The 15,855-nt window shown below is 35.9% G+C and overlaps 1 protein-coding gene across 26 annotated transcripts in view; it reads left to right on the top strand.

Annotated features, from left to right (window-relative positions):
• camk2d2 (calcium/calmodulin-dependent protein kinase (CaM kinase) II delta 2) overlaps nt 1–15,855 on the top strand; it is a 71,614-nt gene that overhangs the window by 41,808 nt on the left and 13,951 nt on the right. For 5 of the 26 annotated variants that reach the window (XM_017354084.4, XM_009306667.5, XM_073938347.1 and 2 more), the window contains exons 9-16: nt 537–631; nt 842–964; nt 1,086–1,169; nt 1,881–1,923; nt 4,234–4,271; nt 8,315–8,374; nt 13,683–13,727; nt 15,689–15,737. In XM_017354084.4, coding sequence (XP_017209573.1) covers nt 537–631; nt 842–964; nt 1,086–1,169; nt 1,881–1,923; nt 4,234–4,271; nt 8,315–8,374; nt 13,683–13,727; nt 15,689–15,737 — 537 coding nt within the window. 26 annotated transcript variants of the gene reach the window in all.

Below are 15,855 nucleotides of genomic sequence, written 5' to 3'. Positions count from 1 at the left end.
AAGTATTTCTTGCATATACTGTCTTTGAAGTCAAATGAAAGGGAAGTTAAGATGTTCTTTTTCCCATGTCATGGCGTACATCTGATTAAAACGATCCTACAATGAGAAAAATTGGAAAATAATTGGATTGCTGGAAGATGGGTGTTGCTAACAAAATGAAGGATCAACAGATGGACGAAAGCAGGGCAGAAATAGGACACGCCCTGATAGCCCCGCCCTAAAGGCATTCCATGTGACCAGAAGTGAAAAAAAGTTGTTTCAAGGGGGAGAGATGGTTATGGTATTTGATAAAACATTATAAGGGCAAAATAATTTGTACAAAATAATGAATTGCACAGATGCAATGTTTTAGCAAACACTACTATGTACACATAAAAATAAGAAGAGTACATTTTGATTTCATGCCGACTGTAATGACCTAAAAAAACTATTGATTTCATCAGACTCATTTTAAAGCTGAATTTATTTGAAGTATTTGCTGTGAAGAAGTTTCCCCTCTGAATGTGGCCATAATAGGAGCTTTCTGGTTCTCACAGGTGTGATCCTCTACATTCTGCTGGTTGGATATCCGCCATTTTGGGATGAAGACCAGCATCGCCTCTATCAGCAGATCAAGGCTGGTGCCTATGATGTAAGACTGAAGTTGAAGATTTCTCCTGCAAAGTGTTCACACTATACAAGAAGACACTGTTAGAGCTACATATGCAGAATATGATGAGACTGTTGATAACCATTGGGCAACACTGATGATAACTTGATGATATCTTGGGTTCCACAGCATATATGTTCATACAAAATAATGAAACTATGCTCAATTGTGTTGTTTTATCTCCAAATGTAGTTTCCTTCTCCCGAGTGGGACACCGTGACCCCTGAAGCTAAAGATCTGATTAATAAGATGTTGACTATCAATCCCTCTAAACGTATCACAGCTGCTGAAGCCCTCAAACACCCCTGGATCTGCGTATGTTTTTTTAACACATAAACACACACTAGTAAACAAGCTTGTCTATACACAGTACAACAAAGGACTGTTTTAATCTTTACTAATGACTAATTTTTCTATCTTCTTTCTCTTCCTTCAGCAACGCTCCACTGTTGCCTCAATGATGCACAGACAGGAAACCGTGGAGTGCTTGAAGAAATTCAACGCCAGAAGGAAACTCAAGGTTAGTTTTTAACTGATCTTTTACAGTTTTCTACTTTTGACCAAGCTTTAGCTTTCTCCACACCTTCAGAGTTTACTTCGCAGAGCTTCACCATTGTGTGTGCACTTGCTTTTTCTCTAAATCCGAGTCACAGAGACTCTGTTTACACCAGGTATTAATATGCATTTTCATCAATGTAATTACAAGTGGATGAATCAAAGGCCTGCTTTCACAGACAGGGCTTAGGGTGCACTCACACTATGCTATCTGAACCGTGTCCTGGCTTGTTTCCCGGTTCGTTTGACAAGTGTGAGTGTTCTGAATCGGGACATGTCATGCATATGAGCATTCCTGCAAAAGTGATATAGTGCTTGATTAAATAGGAGACAGGGGTTTTGTCAAAATCACAGCGATCACAAATAATGCATTTGAATGCATGTTAATAAATATAAATGGATTGAAACAAGGCCAGGGTATTTGTGCTTTAAAAGTATTTCAGTACACTATTGTATTGCTTTTTGGCTAATTATACTTAAATTACATTTTGTAAGTATTTATGAAAAGTCATTATAAGAGGTTTCAAACTAGAAAAAGTATTTCATCTTGCAAATAAACAAAAAAGAGATGACACTCTGCTGTTGCTTCTGTGCTATTCTTTCTTTCACCTCTCTCCTGCTTCTTGTTTTTTCCCCTTTTCTTCCATTTCCAAAACTTTTTTTTTTTTGCAACTAGGGTGCAATTCTGACCACTCTCCTGGTCACAAGAAACTTCTCAGGTACGTCTGGCTCTGCAGAACTGTACGTTTGAATTCTACAGCTGCAATAAACTCCCTCCGTTTTTATTTTCCTGCACAAATACTGTAAATTTGATTCAAAATGCTATAGTTTTTTTCTCATATAACTTGCTTTGTGTTTAATTTGCTGTTTATTATTGATTTAATTTTTTGGAACAAGTCTGTTTTGAAGTGAGGTGGTACACTACCACTTTTCAGACATTTTATTTAACATTTCTTTCCTGTTTATCGTTGCTTTGTCTCTTTTTGGGGGGGTCCTGTGGGTCCCGTGAGGTAAGAGTCTAATTGGACATAAGAAGGGGATGTGTTTTTACTCTAACCAGTGAACTGGTTTGCTTGTTTGACACACTTCCCTGTTACTCTGAGATACTAATTACCCTTGTTTGCATGTTATCAAACAGATTACATTCATATCGTCAACTCACGTTTTGTGTACAATGTCTATAAAATAATTTTTAAACTAATACATTTGCATTAGTTTAAACTATATTAATGCCACAATAATCAAAAAGTACTTTATGAATGTAATCACAAAAATAATGTTAACTTACTGGAAGAATAAATGTTTACTGTCTTGCTAATGAAACAAGTATCTTGAATGCTTGCTCATTATCTGGTTACATGTTCATCTGGATATGTTTATGTGCATTTTGCAATGTTACTTTTACAAATCAGGTATAATAATTTAAGGGTGTAGAATTTACTAGCTCTAAGCAAAATACAGTTGTCAATATGTTATAGATAAGGTCATAACTGTATGGTTGTCTGCACTAAATTTGTGATGATCTGTATTCTAAAGCAACTCTTTCTTCGAGGACAAATGTGTTTAATTTATTTATATAGCACATTTCCAACTGCCAAAAGGCTGCACAAAGTGCTTTACAGAGAAAAAATAAACTGACGATATGGGCATAAAAACAGTAACAGCAATAGGCACATAAAAGGAAAAAACATAGAAAGTGTAACAATAAAAAGAGCAAAAAACTAATTGAAATTTTGCCTAATTATAAGATGCTACCACAGTTGACCACACTAAATAAGATTAAGAACAGGAACGTTTTGATCCCCCCACCCCCCTACTCCTGACGGGAAGGATTTTTGCTTCAAAAGACCTACAAAATAAATAAGTCTTTACTTTAGACTAAAAAATAAGCAGTGACAAAGCCTTTTTTAGTTCTAATGGCAGGGCTTTCCAGAGGCGAGGACCTGATATGGCAAAAGCACTTTTGCCCCTACTGTTGAGGTGGGCCTTTGGAACTTTTAATAAAAACTGATCAGCGGAACGCAAATGTCTGAATGCAGTGTAAATAACAATCAGTTGGGATAAATAATGCGGGCCTAGACCATGTAGGGCTTTAAACACAAAGAGAAGTTTTTTAAATTCGATTCTTTGTGTCACCGGTAACCAATGGAGAGACCTCAAAATAGGAGTGACGTGCATATTTCAGGCTTTTTGTTAAAAATCTAGCTGCTGCTGTAACTGTAGGCGAGCAATCTAAGACTCAGACAGCCCAAAATAGAGATAGTTAAAATGGTCCAACCGGGAGGTTATAAGCGTGTGTATGGCAATTTCTAGAGAGTGTGAATGAGGAGAGGATTTCATTTTAGAGAGACGGCGGAGTTGGTAGAAACTATTTCCAACCACTTTTGAGACATGTTCATCAATTTTTAAGTTCTGGTCTAATGTATGTTGTAGCATCTTGTTGGCAAAACATGACAAATATTCTGAAATAAAAACTGTGCCTTAAGATGTTGTAACTGTACTAATATAATATAATATAATATAATATAACATAACATAACATAACATAACATAACATAACATAACATAACATAACATAACATAACAATATAATATAATATAATATAATATAATATAATATAATATAATATAATATAATATAATATAATATAATATAATATAATATAATATAACTGGAATAACGTGCATATGCGGGGCAATTCTTCTGGAAAATTACAGTTCTTGTTCACCAACATGGAGATTACAATTCTACATCATTATTAAACACACTTCTTCTAAGAACGAGTTGTTTACTCTGGTTTTAATTGTTTAACCTTCTTGAACCCTTAGCCTTGCATTTGTGTACCGAGAGTTCTTATCCTAAAAAATAACGATTTGTATGATTGTGAATTGGTTCTCCTGCCCGAGGTTTTGTGACACAATAAGGAGAACAATAATCCCAGAATGCCTGCTGCATGTGCCTTCATGGTTTTATGAAGTTTTAATACTCGGATATTCATGCTTTCCTTTTATTCTTCACCCAACAGCAGCCAAAAGCTTGTTGAACAAGAAGCCAGATGGTGTGAAGGTGAGTTAAATCTGTGTCCTATTCATTTTTGTTTTGGCAAAGATGCATAAAGAACATGAATACTTGGCATTGTCTGAGATTAATTTTGCAGCAGAAGATTGTGCGTCCTTCAGGTCTGCATTTGTTTGTTGGTTGTTATTTTCCAGAAATTCTGAGCTTTTTAATTGGATCGGTTTCCAATTCAGTGACAGTACAGTTGATATAGTTGAGTGCTGTGTGGCGTTTTGATCAATTCCATTTCAATTCCAATTATCAGGGTTATCTTCAGGAAATATATTGACATTTTTGTTAATAAAATGTATTTAGTCCTTCCAGTATTGAATTGTTTGGATTAATTCCCTGAATTTGCTGGAAATTAAATGGAATTACCCATTACTCTCACTTTTATGTGTCTTGTTTACTTGAATACTGAATATGGATGTGTATGCATATGTATGTCTATATGTATGTGTATGATTTATTTATTAAAGCATTATGGGGGGAATTTACTAAGAATTAATTGTGCATATTTACTATACTGTAGATATCATGTAATTATGCAAATTATGTCCAATTATGGGGGGGGGTCGCTGTTTTTAATAGCTTAGATTTTACTCTAATTAAACGTTCCAGAACAAGTTAATCAGAGTTGTGTACTAGGCATATTAGAAACTTTCAGACAAGTGTGTTGAGGCAAGTTGGAGCTGAACTCTGCAGGGCAGTGGACCGACTGTGGACACTCCTGAAATAAGGTAAAACAGTCCATAAGATATTGCAGTTTGCTACAAACAAATAATAAGTTTAATCACACAGAAAATAGGGATAATTTTCTAAAACAAATAGCAGTTGTTCATGGGGCTTCAGATTTTTACTGAAGATATTACCATTAATTGCAGTAGAGAAGTGAATTCTCCCCATTTGCTTTTCCCCAATATGTTTTAGTTCCTGAGTTTGTTGTATTTGTTAAACTCCTGGCATCTGTTTTTGACAAGTTTAAAAAAATGTGTTTGTTTATCACACAGTCTTGTCAGTCATGTGTCTTTTATGTCTTTATTAGATTTTAGAAGAATATTGTAAACCAATTGGATAACTCAAGATTGTATTAATTTTTGTTAAACAATTGAGTGAATTGCCATTCACAACCCATTTTACTTTCATAATGTGACATACTGTATCTTTGGTTGGAATTCAACAAGAAAACAGGCTTAGGTTTAGCCTCAGGAATTGGCTTGATCATAAATGATGAGTGTTACAGATCAAAATGAAGCCTACATAGCAATGTGACAAAATAAATAACAACATGCCGTCACCTACTGGCCTAACTGATTTCAACCAAAGTCCCTTTAAGGCAAGTCATTTTGACTCGGCGGACATCTTTGAAACTTTAACAGCGCTTGGGCAGTATGGTCAGGCATTCTGTTTGAATGGGGAAACATCAAATTCTCCAAAATTGCTTGCCAAGCTTGAGATTAAATTCCAGAGCTGTGTGTCATTTCAGAGGCTGCATCCTCCTAAGAATTCAGACTTCCAAGGTGAGTCCTTCGAAGTCCACACAGGCCGAACCGAACATTTTGAAATGAGACAATCTAGCCAACAGAGGATGGATCTTGTCACCATACACCAGACGCAACAGCTACCGTTAATAACTGGTATTAAAAATTTAAATGACTTTCAATGAATTTAAAACTTATGTTAAACATTCTGAAGACAAAACAAGGTTTACAAAAGCTGGAAATATATTTCCTTTGATTCATACATGTTAAAATGTTAACTGTCTATAAAATCACTTTTTTAGTAAGACATGTCATACACTTCTTGTTTATTAACATGTGTTTAGATATCCAAGTTAAATAAACATAATACTTTTGATCCATTTTTTTTTTAAGCGTCCTCAGCACACGATGAATCTTGGGATGAATCTTGTCCACCAGTTGTATCCTTCATTACCTGGGAAACGAAGGATGCATTTAGAGGCTGCATCTGAAATGAGACACAGCTCATATTAGGAATCACTAATAGTCTTCTAATAGTTTCTAAAGAAATCTAAATTTTAAAAGAAAACAAGCAGCATGTCCAAAATTACACGCAGTGCATCTTTTGACTTTGAAATTACTTAACAGTCATTAAAAAGTATGTTATATGAAGTATGAATTCACTAAAGCCCCAGTCAGATCACACGATTTTTATTGTCGGTTACGAAAGTCAAGATTTTATCCAGACAAAATCGCATAATCTGACATGATTATGCGATTTTGTCTGGATAATATTTTGACATGTACATGGGTTTTTACGTGGGTAACAAGTGTGCCAGACTAGAAGTTTCTTCACAATTGTCATCCCATGACATCTATTTCCCAAAACAGTCACAAGAGTTGCTATAACAATATTTCTTATCTCAATTACATTTTTAAAATCTTATTTCAATCTCAATAAAATCTGATGCTTGCTGACAACTATCCTACATTATTTAAAGGCATTCGATATGACATTAATAGGATCAAACTTATAATGTCTTTTAAATCAAAATGTATATTTTCCAGCCATGGGTGGCTTATTAAACACTCCTTTGCATGAACTTGCCATGAGTGAGGCGGAGAAAATGAAAGCACATCAGCACCAAGGAAAAATCAGATGCTCAAGACAAAAAATAATCACATATTAAAAAAATTACCAAACATATGACAGAGGTTTGTGATACACCAATTACAGTTAAGCATTAACTAAATATTTATTTTCCACAGAGAAAGACAAATCATCCACCCGTATACGTAGTTGAGTAGTGGAGGGGCACAAACAAAAAAATTATCATTTATACATTTTTCTTGGAAAATTTTTCTTTTTGAAACGGATTTTGTTTGGTATAATTTGTGTCTTAATTTTTATGTATTTTTTGTTGTTCAGTTATCTACTAGATAAAAAAAAAAAAAAATCAAATAACCTCTGAGGTAAAGTGCTTCAAAACCAGTCCATTTTGCTTCAGCGCCAAAGCACAAACTGGTTTGTTAATAAAAAAAAAACAAGACCAATTAAAATTAAATTAAAAACTCAGAAACTCGCTGTGAGAATGAAGATGTCTGCATATTTGTACCCATCTGTTAAATAAAATTGCTTAAAACACTTTAATATTTTAGAGAAAATATAACCAATGATTAATCTTATCCACCCGAAACCCACCCATAAGTAGGTTAAATATGCAGCCTAATTTTTGATTACCTGACCCACAGATTTACAGCATCACCTGCGGATATAACTGAGAAATTATGTACTCAAGTGTCACTTACTTGACGGAGCTTGCAAAGAACGGGAAAGAAAGTTAAACATGCTTGACTTTCTGCGATGGTGTCTTAAAACATCACAAGCATGGTATCGGTAGTCCTGAGCTATGCCACATTACATAAGAAGAAACGATTGAATGTTGTGCCACAATGCCCATTTGTCGTTTACGAATCCCCATGACACCCTACATCAAGGAAATCCTGCCAAAATCGTGTGATCTAATCGGGGCTTAAGTTGCTGCTTTCCCATGACCTTTCAGTGTCAGTTATGTTTCCAGGTAATGTTTGGAAGTAGTACAAGTAATAAAATAGTTTTTGCCTTGGAAGAATGAGCACTGATAAAGCTTTCACTCTAATACCAGGAACATACATTAAGAAAGTAAATGGGTGCAAATTTGATTGACATACTGTACGCTCACCTTGAATTTATGAATTTTATAAGGTCGATTACAGACAACTTATTATTAAAACATTATTAAAACAGCTCAGGACCTTTAATTTTATGATTCAGTTCTTTTTATGTCTTGTGGCTCTGAATATATGTTCATGCTTGTGTCCTCCATGATGCATTACTGTACTGTATGTGCCAGTTGCTGTATTCATGAGATCATTCATCCTCAGCTCCCTCATGTGTATATGTGTTTGTCAGTACATCTGTGTAATGATGGCCTGTCACAGAACTCCTTTTTTCCCCCTGTCTTGTGTAATTTCGTAATCCTAGTGTGATGCAGTAGGCCCCGTCGGTGTGATATTTGGTAATGTGTGATCTGCTCCTCATCCCACTTACAGGTTAACAACAAAACCAACCTAGCCAGCAGCCCCAAAGACACAGGCCCCGCCCCAGCACTGGTACCCACGACAACAACCCCAACCCCCTTGCACGACATCACCCCAGTAGACCCTCCCCCTTTGACCAACTAGCCAGATTTGCTTACAATGGCTCTGTTCCAAAACCTAGCTAGCTGCCTTGCTGTCTACTGCCAACATAGGCACATAGTTTCTATGGCAACATCTTAAAGGCCCTACTTACAGAGAAGTTATTTTTTCATTTAATGAATCAGAGAAGGTGATAAATCTGTGACAGTTTTCATACAAAGAAGGCGATGACTTATATTTTTGTCATATTTTGGTTGTTCAAAGGTGTTTACAAGCTGAAGGAAACTTTTTTTTGGTTAAAGTTCAGTTTCAAACTTCTGAAACAAACCTAGTTTTGGCTGGATTTTGTTCAAAATGCTTCATCTCTTATTTTAATTTGCTTAAAATGTACCAGGGCTTTTGTCAAGCAAAAAGTAACACTTATTAGGTAAAGTGAACACCACACACAGTTCACATTCAACACAGGCTCATTGGAAATTCATGCAGCTTATATTTTTGTGAAACTGCAAAAAAAAAAAAAAAAACATCAACGTACATTTGACTGCAGTTTCTTGATAAAATGAGATACAGCTACTTATTTCCTTTTCACCCTAATTATACCTATACAGATACATATTTTCAATGATTTTCTTTGTGCAGTTCTTTACGCAACATCAAATAATTACCACAAAACAGCTTAATGGAGTCTGTGACTTGTAATTGATTAAGCTTTCCTTACCTGTTTATTTGGCATGGCTAGTTAGCTTGCTAGCTCACATACGGTACTGTTTTATACTTGTGAAACATGGGCTCCGTCTGAAATCGCCTACAACCCTGCTGAAAGATACAGCTTAAACCAGCTGGCTGGTTTTAGCTTGTTGACCAGCCTGGTTTTAGAGGGGTTTTGGCCATTTCCAGGCTGGTTTCCAGCCATTTCCAGCCTGGTCTTAGCTGGTCAGGCTGGAAAATGACCAGCTAAATCCAGCTAAAATCAGCTTCACCAGCCTGGTTTAAGCTGGACATAGCTGGTTTTGGCTAGACTCCTAGCCTGGCTAGGCTAGTCAAGCTGGTTTTAGCTGGTCAACTCCCAGCCTGACCAGCTAAGATCAGGCTGGAAATGGCTGGAAACCAGCCTGGAAATGGCCAAAACCCTTCTAAAACCAGGCTGGTCAACAAGCTAAAACCAGCCAACCAGCCTAGGCTGGTTTAAGCTGGATTTTTCTGTAGGGTACTCAGTAGGTACAGGCAGCATTTGAATTTAAATGTACTACTCAGTTATAAGAAAAGTATGTTCCATACAGTATATTTGTGAGTAGTATGAATGGAAGTCGGACGTATTACATCGCCCATTTTGTCATTATCACGTGACCTACCCGCATCAGTTACGTCGTTTCACTCCCATTCATAAATTCAATCACGGGGTACCACAGGATAGCACAGCGTTCATCTGATGCGCACTTCAGAATCTCACCCGAGGTAGTAGGTCATCCTGGTACTTCTCACAAACTGATTTTCGAATTCTATGACTTCGGACATACTACTCGGCTCACATACTTTTTTAAGCATACTATATAGTATGGAAGCTTGCTATTTCGGACACAGTGATTGTTCCACAAAAGAGATAAGAAACTATGTGATCAAAGTGCACTTTAATCTTATGTTTGCTTTGGAAAACACTATTGGTTGGCTTCAGGGAAGGGTTTAGGTTAGTGGTTTAATGGTCTAGATCAATGTTTCTCAAGCACGATCCTGGAGGACCGCCAGCTCTGCACATTTTCCATGTCTCCTTAACCAAACACACCCGATTCTGTTCATTAGCTCATTAGCAGAGACTGAAAGTCCTGTAACGAGTGTGACAGATAAAATAGACATCTAAAACATGTAGCGTTGGTGGTCCTCTTGGAACGTGGTTGAGAAACACAGGTCTAGATCATAGGTGTCAAACTCAATTTCTGGAGGGCCGCAGCCTTGCACAGTTTAGTTCCAACCCTGGTCCAACACACTTACCTGTGGGTTTCAAACCAGCCTGAAGGACTCGGTTAGTTTGACCAGCTGTGTTTGATTATGGTTGGAACTAAACAGAGCTGCGGCCCTCCAGGAACTCAGTTTGACACCTGTGGTCTAGGTGATCTGACAAGTCTTCTTGTGGACAAGATGTGCATGTATTGGAATCGTACAACAAAACATACCCCAAGTAACATATTTGAGTTTCCTAAAAATATAGACAGCGCCCTCTACTGGATTTGTCTTCTGAAACGTGCAACGAAACAAACCCAGAACAATGTATTTTACATTTTACAAAAATATATTCTGAGACACGTACTGTATTTCCAATGAACCTGGGTTGTTCATTCCAAAAGATTGCTAATGTTGCTAAGCTAACAATACAAGCCGAAAACATGCAGCATTAGTCTATAGTACTTACATTTACAAGCATTTCTTTTGTAATTGGTTTATCTGAAAAGGTTTTATATGATGCTGCCTGCCTCACTGTAGGTTGTTTGTTGCTACCTAGATTTTGCAGTCGCTTTCACATTATTTGTCTTTGCCTTAAATGCTACAGTAATAAGCTTACGCATCACCTTTATGTCTTAAACAATGCATTTAAGGTACATTAAACAGGTTATGATCTTCAGATTTTCCTGTCAAGCAAGCAAGCAAGCAAAATAAAGTAAAAAAAAACATGCAAAGAAAACCAAGGGTTGGTAAATCTGGCACTGTTGGTGTGTCGTCTACCCAAAGTTCAGAGACCTTGCATGATTTTACTCACCTCTCATGTCGCCCACATGTCACACGTGTGTTGTTTTACCATTTTAACTCTTAATTCCAGGAAATTTAGGGTATTGTATTCAATCAAACTGCCTTTGAAACATCAAAAGTGATTGCGGCTGCTTGATGTTTCCTATCGATGTAGTTACATGCCATTTCAAGCGCAAAAAATCCATATAAAACTTGTGGTTTTGCTTGCACTTTCATGATGTACTATTTTTGCCCATTTTGTACTTCCCATTTGCTAAATCTCAATGTGATAAATTTGCAGACGCGTAATTGAAGTATTTGGAGTAAATGTTTTGCAGTGCATGGCTGGTTTTAGCATTGCTTTGATAGGGTCATGTGCTTAAAGCTCTTCGCTGTGTGTAGCTTGACATTGCCTTTCATAATGACGCAGACGTGCACGTAAACCCTCGTCTCTCAGACTGACGACACGGTGACGCACACAGACTGTTTCTCCCTCTCTGTCACACACAAGCACACTCAGGAGATGATGTTTCCTAGACAAATGACAAGCATGTGTATGTAATCTTCACTAAGCTGGTGTTGATTAGACAAGACATGGTCAGTTCCGCTCAGTCCCGCTCAAAGGATTATTAATTGTATTGTATTTATCGTGTGTGCGTGTGTGTGTGTGTGAGTGTGTGCATGTGTGATTTAGAGTAGAGATTACCTCAGTGCAGTGATCCAATGTTTCTTTTAAATGTTTTTTTAAGGAAAGAAGATCTAGCTGATAAAAAAGCTGATCCAAAGTCTGTAGAATTTCTTTTATTTAGATTTATTTAATAATTTGCATAATTCTTAACTGAAATCTTGTAGATATGGCAAGCAATACATGAAAAACACATATGCCGTAGTATATACTTCCATGTACTGTTCATGAATTTCACTGCACTGATATCAAAATATGCCATTAGTTTGTATTTCAAGCATGTACTGCATGATGTTATTGTGAAGATCATATTTAATAAAACTCTTTAAACCCACAAATCTGCATTTACATGATCTAAAAATACTATTAAATTTATATTTAAATACTTATATTTTTAAAACTAAAAATTACCCTTTTCCAATTTAATAGATTTTAAGATGTAATTTATTTATCTAATGATGGCAGAATTTTCAGCATCATTATTTCAGTCATCAATATCACAGGATAGTATATGGTATCACTACTCTCCTGAGCCGAATGTTATCGCTTGATTGAATGGGCGTTATCAGTGGTTATCAGCTGATAGATATCAGCTAGTAGAGGTCATATTATTTATTAAATTTCCCAAATCCCAACCATCACAGTAATGTAAAAACCATAGACTGTAAAAGATATGGACGTAGTATCTGTGACGTCAACCAAAGGTTTCTGAAGAGCGCAAATTAGGTGTGGCCAACTGGCGGCATTTTGTTCACATCTGTTGGGTTGTATGCTATATCAATAAAGTGTCTTTTTTGGAAATTTGCTCTATTATGCAGCAATTTCTATGAATTGCAGTTTCGTTTACTTCCGTATTAGCATCACGAGGGAGAGTAGGAGGTTGCCGCTTGGTAAAGACAGATCTGGATCTGGAGTCTTCTCTATTAGTACAGCTAATTAACCATGTGGAACCTACCAGTAGGCGCAGAAGGCCCCTACTGGCCCATATCTAGCAGCTGATGACCACTGATAACGGCCATTCAATCGAGTGATAACATTTGAAGAAGGTGCCCTACTTCAGAAATGTGCATAATCATTTTTAATTTTTTTAAGGATTGGTTGATGAATAGGAAATATGCAGCAGAATGTTTTTATAACAGCATAATTGTCTTTATAATCACTTTATAATCATTTTGATGCATCCACGCTGAATAAAAGTACATTTGAAGGATACTGTTTTGTATGTATTTCACATGTAATGTCTGCCATATGTCAGATTTTGGTATGAGACAAATTACAGCTCAATGCTTTTGCTATCTCTTGTGTTATTGGTAACTGCTATTACACTTCATTTGAATTGCTCAGCTTAGAAAAGGCTGACTATAAATATGTTAAGGCTGTGGCAGTTCTAATTATGCTTCAAACCGACAGGATATTTTTGTTCCATCATGTTTTATTAGCCAAACTGCAATGAAGCCATTTTATATAACCAATGCACAAATAATGAGTCGACTTTAAAAATATTATTAGACAAATCCACACGCAGAGATGTTTTAAGTATACTCCAGGTTTATTTTTGGAAGAAATGTGATTTATTTCTTAGCAGGAATGGAAGATTGTGTGTGTTTTAAGTTTGTGTGCTGTGATTGAGATTCAGATTGTTTTCCACGTGTACTATATAATAAACCACTAATGGAAATAACGAGTCTACATTTGATAGTCTTGTTCTGCTGATTGGATGTATTTAGTGGTTTGTTTTTTCCCCTTCAATAGCTTCAAAAAATCATTTGCTTTTCCATGCATGTTGTGTCTAGTACACAGCCATTATCTGCCATTATGCTTTATTAAGCTTCTTTTCCACATACAAATAATATTTTGTATTACCTTTCACTCTTTTAGGAGCCACAAACTACCGTGATCCACAACCCAGTGGACAGAAACAAGGTAATGTTCATTGTTAAAATCCAACTGAAGCCAATATCAGAGTTTTTGGGGGGTGTTAGTAACAATTTGTTAGTCTTGAGGTTAGAGCTACACAATATATAATTTCAGCATCGATATTACCGTGTGCGCACCTGCAATTGTCAAAATATGCAATGTTGTGTCTCAATTATAGTTAAACAAGAGCCACAGAATTGTATAAACTGCTGTATGTACATGAAATATATGTGATTAATCCAAAAAAAAAGAAATCTTATAATTTTTGTCATGTTTTTAGTTCAAATATCTACATTTCAAAGTGAAAACAAGATTATTTTACTTATTTTACTGGCAGATAATTTAGCTTGTTGATTTGTTTGATTTATTTCTTCACAAGTTGAAAACAAAACAATATTTTTTTTTGAAAATTAGACTAAAAATGAGACAAAGAAAAGCATTTATTGCATAGTGATTATTCAATTTCTGTACCTGAATATCATTAGGCTTCCCAGAAAACCATCAAATAGTGCTATTTAAACTGTCTTGTGAAACTATTCATGTCACAATATTTATCACAGACAAGTAAAATATTATAATGTCATATTTTTTTCAATATTGTGCAGCCTTACATAAGGTTACTGTATATATAAGCTAGTGTGCTCCAAAATGACAAAATTCACATTTAGTGGGCTCTATTTTAACCATCTAAGCGCAAAGCCTAAAGCGCAGGGTGCAAAAACACCAAGTCTGAATCCACTTTTGCTATTTTATGGACAGAAAAATACGCTTTGCGCCGCAGCGCATGGTCTAACAGGGTTGTGCTTATTCTCTTAATGAGTTATAAGTGTGTTCTGAGCATAACGTTCATTAAATCAGAGTCTCATCTACATTCCCTTTAAATACCAAACGCATTTACTATTTAAATGGTGGACTTTGTAAATGAAAAAACTGAATGCTTCACTAGTGAGAAAACAGTTAAACAAACCATCTGAAGCGCAAGGATAAAGAACAAGCCTCCTCTATTTGACCTCTTTCTCTTAATTTTACTTTTACTCTTTACTTTACTCATTTACTTTCATAGCTAAGGAAACTGTGTTGTACACACTGAAGATATCCAATAGCCTACATATTTAATTTAGTTTGTTAAGCTTAAATATTTGATTCAAAACTATTTATTCGTAAATAGTTCGTAATTCGTAACTATAGATTCAGTTTTAATTTCCAGCTAATGAATAAATTAACATTAATAACAAAGTGTGGTCACTGAGTTTTATCCAAACACACATTCTATTCTTATGCCCCATATGGTGATGCATGCATCTCCAAAACTGGACAGATGGACAAAATTAAACTTGTTTTTATTAAAACAAATATAAATACGCATATAATAAAAAAACAGCTACTACTATTACTAATAATAATAAGATTAAACAAATGCAAATTGAAGAGGCAATGGAGGCAGTGGTTTTTATATTTATGTAGAAAGTAATCATTTTGTGACATTTTAATCCTTTTATTTTCTTTCATGTGTAAAGATATTTGTGTATTGATGTACATCCTGTGTGTATTAAGCAATGTATAAATGTTTTGACATGCATAAGTAACTTACGTGCTCTGCGCTGCACTTTAGACCAGCTTTTAGTTGGTCAATGGCGCAATCTATTTCAGTTCTTCACAGTAGCAACGTGCTAACAATGCGCCCTAACACACCTCCTTTCTAGACTGGCACACCCATAAGTCCACAAAGTGGCACAAATGGATTTGCTATTAAAACAACGTGGTGCAAAATAAGAAAATTATGGTGGCACTGGTTTGAAAATAGCAACAAAGCACGCAAAACATTTCTTATTACACCGCCTTATTACACCGGGTGTATAATAGGGCCCAGAAGGTGTCAGTTTCAAAAAATAGATTGTCATTATAAACACAACAAATGCATGGTAATACTGAAAGTGATTGACGAGTATTCTTTAAAATCTGTCCAGGAGTCTACAGAGAGTGCCAACACAACTATTGAGGATGAAGACCTTAAAGGTAAACCTTGGTATCTCTCTGCCCGTACGTCTGCCCGTAGATGTGCCGTTTGTTGCTGTTGTCCCTCCTCGATATGTCTTTCATCTGTGCTTCTCCTCAGTCATATGTACACCCTCTC

This window comes from Danio rerio, chromosome 1 (assembly GCF_049306965.1).
Source record: "Danio rerio strain Tuebingen ecotype United States chromosome 1, GRCz12tu, whole genome shotgun sequence".
Lineage (NCBI taxonomy): Eukaryota > Metazoa > Chordata > Actinopteri > Cypriniformes > Danionidae > Danio > Danio rerio.
Note: the sequence above shows the minus strand (reverse complement) of the source record. Positions and strands in the feature narration are given on the sequence as shown.